Genomic DNA, 9,800 nt, shown 5'->3' with positions numbered 1-9,800 from the left:
TCGCCCGACTTTTCCCGCCATATTGGAAGCGCACTGTTCTAAATGGGCTTCTTGGTCCTAATTCCACAGTACAAAAGCCCAATGAACATTTGGGCTTTGTGCTTTCTTCTATAATAGGATTATTCTTTAAAAAAAAAAATTCTAACCCTTTTTCTTTAATTTGTCTAACAAAATTGTAAATAGCATTCACCTACATAATTTAATTATAGTAAAAATTAATAAAATTATAGATATGAAAAATTTTAAATTCTTTTTCACCTTTAAAATTCAATTAGTGAAAACAATTTGAGTTTAAATTTTCCCATTTAAATATAACTCAAATTCTAAACTTTACAATAATTAAATAATTAAAATTAAAAAAAAATTAATTAAGGTTTAATATCCCTATTGCTCTCCTCACCAATAAGTAGAGGTGAACATTCGGTTAATCGAATAGAACTAAATTAAAATTAATTAAAAATAAAAAATATTTAATTAGTTATTAGTCATAAAAGAATTAATCTATAACAACCCAAAAATTTTTAAATTATAAATAAAATAAAAAGGAAATATTATGTTATTAATATCATAGGATTTATTTAAATTGATTTTAAAATAAAGGAAGATAATAATAATAATAATAATAATAATAATAATAATAATAATAATAATAATAATAATAATAAATAAAGTAATAATAATTAAATTAATTAAAGTTAATTTAGTAAATGAGAATAAAATAATTAAATTTTCCTAGACTATATTTATTTTTATAATTTAGGACCTAGTTGTAAACCTCTAAGAAGTTGAGGGACTAAAAATATAATTAGAAGTTTAAAACGCAGCAGCAACACCCCCCCCCCCAACACTCTCTCTCCCCGACTCCACTCTCCCCCACACTTTCTTCCCCCCCATTTTCGTCCGGCCGGCCAGCATTAGTGCCGGCGAGGTACCACCGGCCTTTCCCCGTGTCGGAACAACCACCAAATTATGGCAGCACCGAGCAAGAGGCAGCAGAAAGAGAGAGAAGGAGAGAGGAAAGAGAGGAGAGAGGGAGAGAGCGCGCGACAGGGTCCTGACTTTGCAGTGTCGCCCCGGCTGACTCCGACGGCCATTCCAGGTGATTTCAAGTGCCACGGACTCCCAAGATGATAAACTTTCAGATGAAACCAGCGGCACCCCGTTTGGTGGCCGGAGGAAAGAGAACCGGCGAGGGAAAGTTGAAAGAAAATCATATGGGTTTCTCGGTTTCCAATCACTTTTCCGGTGATCCGACCGTCGGATCGGAAATCTGAGGCCACCGATGGACTCAGGACGACGAGATCTTCGAGGTAGGACTGGTCCAGCTCAGATCGGACACCGTTTGGAAAAGATGATAATCGGACGGTCCAGATCTCTTGGTGAGATTTTTAAACTTTTTTTATTCTCAAAATTTAAAAATAATTTTATGATAATTATTAATAAAATTTGGACTTAATACCAAGGATAGCTCACCGGTGTTGGGACTGCATTTTTAGCCAGATCTAGTTGCCCGGCAGTCTGTCTCAGAACGTAATCAATATTATAGTCAAAACTAGCATTTTCAGGCATTCTGGACGCTTTTCAGGTGTCAGAATTGGCATAGGTAAACCCGAACTCCAAGTTGCTCATTTTTTGCTAATACCGATTTAGAATAAAATTCATAAAATATTCATAGATGATCAGAAAATTATAATTCCTTTTGCAATAGCCTTATAATATTATTAAAGACCGCGGGGCAAAACTTTAGAATTTTTAGAGTTCGTTTGGGTAGTTTTTAAAAAAGGGCTAATTATAGGGGCTAAATTGTAATTTTTCAAATTATGGTCGTTGACTGTGTGGGCCTAGGAGGGGCCTTGTGATGTGATTGAGTTGCAATTGTGAGATTTGTAGATATAGAAGTGTATTCTAAACCCTTTTACAGGTTGGATAGGTCCCAGGTATAGGGAAAACTCTACTGGATTTCTAGCATGAATTAGGCTGTCTGTTGCCTCTTTTGAGTTTTATTTTGACTTAGTACTAATAAATTTATGATTTAATTATTAGGTGATTGATGTCAACTATTCTCCTTCATCCAGCAGTCACAATAGTCATCGGTGTACTGTGAGTAAAATATTAAGTTTAATTGTAATTTCGATATTATTATATGTTCAAGCATACCTATGCATCACTTATAAATATGTATCTATGCAGTTAAACTCTAGGCACGTTTTATGTTGCATTCACAACCGTTAAAGTGCTATGGATGTTGTGGTAATTTGGAGCAGTGTGCGTGCGCTAACGTGCATGTGGTATGGTGTTGGATATGGACAAGACGGGTAGACACAGCTTGAAATCTTCGCTGGGACTCGGTCCTTCGGGGTAGACACGGCTTGAGTTCTTCGCTGGGACCCTGTATTTGGTTTATTAAGCGAAAGTCCGGCTTGAGATCTTCGTTGGCAGAGGTTGGATTAAGAAGGCTGTGTAGGGGATCAGCTCCCGTATATGTATTATTTGACATTATTGGGTATTTGAGTGCTCCAAATTGTCTTTTTGATGTGATTTGTATGAAATTTATGACGGTGTTGCATTTCACTCCACAGGTTGCATTAGTTTTAGATAGCTAATAGAGATTATGGTAAAAATTAATATTTTACTCTATGAATCGAACGCTCAATCCTGTTCATTATTTTTTTCCAGGCTACAGGAGGATTATTATTGTGGTTAACCCATTTTTATTCTTCGCAGGTCGTTTATTAATGTTTGTATAATTTTGTTAACTCCTAAAATTTTCGTATGTGTTAGAAATATTTATTTGATTGGGTCTGTAATATAATTGTCATGTTAGACCTGTAAACTTATTAAAAGCATGTATGGTTGGATTTGATGAGGGAGCCGAGCTCTCATTTATTTTTATGACATTTGATTATGTTGAGGGTGAGCTGAGCTCCCCAGATGATTATATATTGTGTTTACAGGTCAGGTGAGTAAAAAATTTCCCATTAAATGGTCTATTTTATAGCTGAACTCTGTCCGGTTGAATTTTTGAAATTGGACCCAAAGGGGCCTTAGAGTTGGGTTGAGGAATAGTTAGGCTTACTACGAGCCTCGGGAGCTTTAGGCTGGCCAAGGTCATAGTGCCGGTCCGGCCCATCGGTTGGGTCGTGACATAATCTAAAAAATATAATATATATTTTATATTTTTAATTGATTAATAAAAATTCAGTTAATTATCAATAACAAAAAAAATTTAAAATAATTAGTCAAAAGCTAAATTAAGTCAAATTTATTTTTATTAAAATAATTAAATTTTATCAATTTAATTATTCGATTATAATCGAATAATGCACATATTTTTTTTTTTAATATTGTAATGGATCCCTTAGCTAAGAAGCCAAGGTAATAAATTAACTATGAAATTAAAAACCAAAATCAGACTACAGAAGAATAATCTAAAATTCCTGACTTTATCCTGATGGACATCTACATGTCATAGCAAAACAAGAAGAACAATTAACTGCCTTTGCTGTTATTTTACTTCTGAATCAATTCTTTGGAATCTGATTAGTAGTGTTTTTTGTTCCCCAGGCTATTGAAAATAGTGATTAGTGGAGAATAAAATGATTCTATTCTAGCAACAAGATAAGAACAAATACATTATTAAAAGCAAAAGAAAAGGAATTAGAAAAGAAACAACAGAAGGAAAAAAAAAAAAAAAAAAAAAAAAAAAAAAAAAGAAAACCTTTATCATCCCACTTCTATCTACTTTTGGATTGAAGAACAATGGAAAGAAAACCATGGGCAAAATATAGATTATGTTTCATCTCAACAAGTATTGGATGTAATGATAAGGCTCATTGCGCTCTGAAAGAGAAAACAGGCTCAATTTTTAGAAAAGACATTGTTGAAAGAGTAGCCACGAAGGAAGAAGTTCAGAACTTTGCCTGATATCAATTTTGATGCCTTTGGTTTGCTTCTCCTGTTCAGCAAGTTTGCTTTGTTTGTAATAGTGTTTGAGGGGTTTGCTTTGTGGCTTCATGTTAAATAAATTTAGCTACAATTGTAGAAAAGTTGTGCCCAGATTAAGTACCCAGAAAAGACTGACAAGTAGATAGATAAATAGATCACACTAACAACAAACCAATTGTACTAAAATCTTCTCCTTAAAAAGTGTTTCTTCTTGACCAATTTGATGAAGACAAAAGCCATTAGTCAACAACATTGGTCTCTGCAAACCTTTGAATCAATAGTGTTTCCAGTTATTACTCAGAAACTAAATTCACAATTCCCTTCATTATCATGCCCCCACCAATCCGCCCAATTATGTCTTCTAATAATGGGATCCTGTTTTAGGGTTAATGGAAATATATATACATATATATATATATATTGCATCAGCAATCTTCAAGAGGATGTGAACTTCAAAATTTGACTGACGTCCATCATGATTACAAATGAGAATAAATGTTTAATTTGTTTCGTTTTTATCATTAAGGCTTTGTTTTCAAGTGAGAGTTTCCTGGGTATGGTTGAAAAATGGTGGACCAGAGACATATTAAAATTTGATTGAAAGGAGAAATGCAAGAGAAAAGTATAATTGAATGGAATTGAATTGTTGTGAAGGACAGATCTAAAAGCAAGATGGGGTGCTTTAATCATCATGAATTTGGTCTTTTGTGAAAAGAAAACATTATTAAGTGTGTTAATCATACGAAATATTGATTAACATTATCATTCATGATTATGAAGGTATATATCGATCATTAAGCATTGAATAAAAACAAGGCATATCACCAACCTCACTGAGGGATTACAACGTAGTTTATATTGGTCACTAAGAAGAACAGTTTGTAGGATTCGAACTCTCAAGTCATTGAACAATTCTCATTTGGCAATATGATAATGAATTTAATAATGGGTAGATGAGATGTGAGTGTAAGCTGGGCCAGAAGAGAGAGCTTATAATTACTCTGTGAATAGACGCCTAGATTCCTTCCTTCCCATGAAATTATAAGATGTTTAATATCTTTTATTAAAGGAGTATCTGATCATCACAAAAGACTTTAATTTATAAAGCAGATATGTTAGATACCCAATATGATAGCTTACTTAAATCAGTTATCTTTTCTTTCACCATCATTGGCTCTCTTAAGGATAGAAAAGTTAATTATGATCATTTAGAAAGAATAAAGCAGGCAGCCCCTACTGCATATATGATATATCATCAAACTTTTAATCTTAGATTTGCAAAAAACAAAAGCAAAAGGAATGGTTTTAAAGATATTGGACACTAAGGAAAAAGAGATGGAAGATTGATGATCCATAGTTTCAAAAAAGAAGATGATTAAAACCATTCAACTGAATAACTGAAACTTTCTATTACTTAAAATACCATTGTTTTGTTCATTTGTTAAATGAAAAACACAAACAAGAAGATTACTTGTGGGGATTAATAATTAATAATTAACATGATAAGTATTGGCTCTAATTAATTGATTAATTAATATAATAATACCATCATCATCATCAAATTCAAATGCTTTTTCTTTCTTACAGTGGGACAAAATATTTCATATGAATGTCAACTTTTGGTTACTTTAAAGATGCGTGTGCTTGATTAATGATCAACTTTAGCAGCTTTTAATTTTTGTAGTTAAGCACAAGGGAAAACAAATGTGAAAAACAAACACATGTGCTGAGGAGATGCTACGTCCTGCACAGGTAGAGCATTTAGCAGGTTTCGTCAATTCAAGGGTCCCTGAGCTCCAACCCTACTCTCCTATAAGTTCATGTAGCAGAAGGGGTCAAGAATCAAGATTCAAGATTCAAGAAAAGGAAATGGTTAGTTTGGACCATAATATGTATGCGATTACTGTAAGCAAATGGTTGATAACACCTCTAATTAAATCATATTAGAGGGTTAGATGAATTGAAGAAGGTAAAACTATCCTAAAAACATAAAGAAAAACAGAAAGAAAGGTGGTGAATTAAAGGGCAAAAAGATATGTAGAGATTCTTATTTCATTTGTTTGTTTATGAATCAGACAAAGGACAGGGTGACAGATTGGTGGTGTGATACGCAAAATCATCAAAGAGTGATTGAAGCCCACAAGAGGCAAAAAAGAGACAGCAAGTGGGCCATTCCAGTGTTTTTGGGGGGGAGAGGAGAGGAGAGCAGAAGAGAGGGCTGGCAAATCTTACAATAATGGAGTCCCTATGAATACGTGTCTTGATTTGAATCATACTGCAAAATCACCAAACAGACACCACAGAAATACCAAATCCAAAGGCAATAAATAGAGGTGGATATTGGGGAAGATTTTTTATTTAGTACATGAATATATGAGAAACCCTTGAACAAAATCTAAATTATTAACAGCATGTGGACCAATTTAGGATGCCATGTTTATGCTTTCATAACCATTGATTAGGTCCTGTTTTGAGAAATCTGAAGGATGGGATTGAGATTTTAGATTGACATTAGTGGACAGAAATACATGTGCTTATTTCGGAGATAATGTTTGGTCATGGACAGTCATTTTCTGTCCGTAGCAAGCAGAGTAAGGATTTGGTGTCTGCAGAGAAATCTAATGGTACCAAGTGGGTAGGCCACTGGTGTTGTCTACCGAGGAGCCAGGTAAAAGTAAGTTAAAACTGTCTTGGCGTATGTCTTCTTGCAATTTCATATCACGTATGCATGGAATGGGACCTATCATTGTGATGGGTCCCCTTTAAAGAGAACTTACATCGAAGTAATCCGATGTTCCTGCCAATTCATTGGTACTGAGTCATCTTAAAATAAAATTTAAATTCGACCCTCGAGCCAAAAAAAAAAACAATATGTCTCATTTTTGAAAACGAGTGTCTGAATCACATAAACCATTATGGCCAGCTCATTGGATTCTTCCAAAGTTTCCAAATTCCAAGTTTTGTATTTTGGGTTGCAACAACAAGGGCTTGTTTGGACTTGCCAGTAAAAACAACGTCATGGGCAGAGAAACAAAGCCACAGCAGAAAGAAAGCTACTGCTGAAGGGATTCCTAGCTGGAAAGACCCGGGTATACCGGATCCTGTCCTAAAAACAAACACTTAACACAAGTGGGGATCCAAAGTTTTGCTCCTTCTGTTTCTTTTACTTTAACCTTTGCAATATTCAACGCCAAAACACAATCTCTCAATTGGTTTTTGCTTTAAAGATGCAACTCTAAAATAGAAGGGGAAAAAAATTCTCAAAAACAAAGAGAATAAGGCAATAGAAAATTGGACAGAAGCTTCTTTAATTCAGGCAATACATCTAAAAATGTCCCCATCTATGTCTTTCGTCCCTCCCTAATTCTCTCCTCTTCTCTGCTCTCATTCATAGCTCATCGCTTCATAGAAAGAGAAAGAAAGATGTTTTAGATGGAAAATGGAAAAAAAAATCACCAAAATAAGTGTCTAACAAATTTTTAAATATATATCTATATATATTACTATATAGTACTAAGTTTCTAAACCCCAATACAATGATAGTGTTGAAGAAGCCTGTTGGCTTCCCTAAGGCCACTAAAATAAGCACCATGAGTGGTAGAATAGTGGGTTCTGTGTGTTGCCTCCCCTGCAAATAGAATTTGAAGTGGAGGACACCCAGCAGACTCATAATTACCAATCTTTGCGGGCAATGGCTCTGCTAATGAATCCATATCATCTCCACTCGATCCGACTGCTATATAACTGTAAGATCCCAAGAACAGAGGATCATTCCCCCATTTGCTCTTCAAAACCTTGCTGAATTTAACTTCATTTGCATTTGAGCTCCCATTGCAAAATTCATGAGAATTACCATGCACTTGTTTCTGGGGTGCTTGTAAAAAGCTAGATATTGTTGTTGAAACCGCATTAATAACATCTTCATCACTCAGAGATTCTAGCTCAATAGCTTCCTTCCCTGCAAACCAAGATAGTAACACACTAGAGTTCTTGTAAATTGGACATATAGAAGCTGTCCTTCTCATCCACCAGGGTATCTTTTTATGCCTCAATTCCGAGTCTGTCCGATGAAAAGCCATTTGCAAGAAAGGAAACTTGTTGCCAACTTCTTCATGGCTTGAACTCAGTTGCAAAAATAGCTTATTAACAACACCATATCCTAATCTTGATATAGCCTCAGTCTTGAAAGATGGCAAAGGAGGACCGAACATACCTGAAGCTTGACTAATTCCGGCTTTAAGCACCCCCAGTGATACTGTGACCACAACATGGTCAGCACACATAACCGATCCATCGCAGAAATGTAGTGTCACTGGCCTATTAGCATACCCATTTTCCGTTGATTGTTGAGCTTCAGGTTGCCATTCGATTCTTGCTACCTTCCGGCCTAATTGGATTAGACCCTTAGGTAGAACAGAAGCTAGTGATTCAATTATGCTCAAGTAGCCTTTGGCAATAGTGATTTCCTCACCTGGAAACATCTGGTACTCACTTTCTGCATCAAAATCTAGATTCAAGAGATCACCTGCCGAAGTATAAGTCCTTTGAACATTTTCATGCATTGCAAAATTGGCTTCCTCGAGCAACTTTCTGCTCCAATTACCATACCCTTTGATCTCTTCTTCTTCATGTTTCACAGAATCCCAATAAGCATCCAAACCTTGTCTAAGAAAAGCACCAACACTCAGCTTACCAGAAGTACCACCATTGCTTTTGCAAATCTTATAAGCTTTAGAGGCAAGCTTGTAGAAGTCAAGTCCTCCAGTGTTTTCACTCCCTTCAATCAATTTCCCCTGAGCAAAATCCATAAGGTTCTTGAAAAGAGTAGATATGGACTCAACAAGAGATGGATTGAGCTCAAACCCACCTTCAGCGATAGTCTTTGGCTCGTCCAAGAATCCATCCATGCACTCCCACGGCTGCTCAGACTCTAGGGAATTGATTTCTTGAGCAATTTTATGAACTGGGCTGCCTCCAATGCCATGGATCCATGTTGCTCCCATCTCTATCCGGTCACCCCCAAATTCAGAAGTGTTAATTCTGCCACCAATTCTAGTTCCACCTTCCACTACACAGAGCTCAAACAAATCTTTTGAGCTAGAGGAAGTGTAGAGCTTGTTTGCAGCCGTAAGACCTGCCATTCCTGCTCCAATAATTACAATTCTTGGCTTCTTGGCCACCATTGTAGCTCGGCAGCAAGATGTAATAGCAAACAGAAAAGAAAATACGTCAAAAAACAAAGGAAAAAGAGAGAAAAAAGAGTGAAGATGAATCTGTGAGGTGATATTGAATTTACTGATAAGAAATTTATAAGGGAGAGGGGGTGTGTGTGAGGTCTTTTTAGGCTTTGGCTGCTTCTGTTTGCATAAATTTATTTATTTATTTTTCTCTAATAAAGACAGGGCACTACTTTTCTTGAATTCTACTAGTAATTTTAGCCGATACCCCAAAAAAAAAATCATTCTCTCTTAAATAATCTCCTCCCTAGTCTTTCTCAAGTCTCAGCCACACTTCCATTTATATGCAAGTCCCAATTAATGTAACTGTGAAAGCAATTTTTGCTGATAGGGGCTGGAAAATTGAAGCCATGGATTGGTTACTAAAGGCAAAGAAATTAATTATGGAGATGAGCAAGAACAATAAAAGGTTGATAGTGCCTTTCACCAACCTCACATGTAAATTGGGCTATGGACGGCCCACCAACTCAGCAATTCAATGGTCTTGATCAGTCGATGGGCAGTCGTTGGATGGGTCAAAACCATGTAATCATCCCAATCTAAAGTTGACCAACAAAATATCATCATTAATTTATGCATCATAATGCATTTTCATCTCAACAACATGGTCTTTTTTTT

At 35.6% G+C, this 9,800-nt stretch overlaps 1 protein-coding gene across 1 annotated transcript; it reads right to left on the bottom strand.

Moving 5' to 3' along the window:
* Positions 1-7,221: 7,221 nt before the first annotated feature.
* Positions 7,222-9,426, bottom strand: LOC110639622 (probable polyamine oxidase 5). The gene has a single exon (XM_021790648.2). The coding sequence runs from the start codon at positions 9,126-9,128 to the stop codon at positions 7,467-7,469; it is 1,662 nt and encodes a 553-aa protein (XP_021646340.2). The 5' UTR covers positions 9,129-9,426; the 3' UTR covers positions 7,222-7,466.
* Positions 9,427-9,800: the final 374 nt, after the last annotated feature.

Source organism: Hevea brasiliensis, chromosome 4 (genome assembly GCF_030052815.1).
Source record: "Hevea brasiliensis isolate MT/VB/25A 57/8 chromosome 4, ASM3005281v1, whole genome shotgun sequence".
NCBI classification, from domain to species: domain Eukaryota; kingdom Viridiplantae; phylum Streptophyta; class Magnoliopsida; order Malpighiales; family Euphorbiaceae; genus Hevea; species Hevea brasiliensis.
Note: the sequence above shows the minus strand (reverse complement) of the source record. Positions and strands in the feature narration are given on the sequence as shown.

What these genes read in the sequence shown, in the direction of transcription:
- LOC110639622 (XM_021790648.2), bottom strand. Translation starts at nt 9,128, where the DNA reads ATGGTGGCCAAGAAGCCAAGAATTGTAATTATTGGAGCAGGAATGGCA.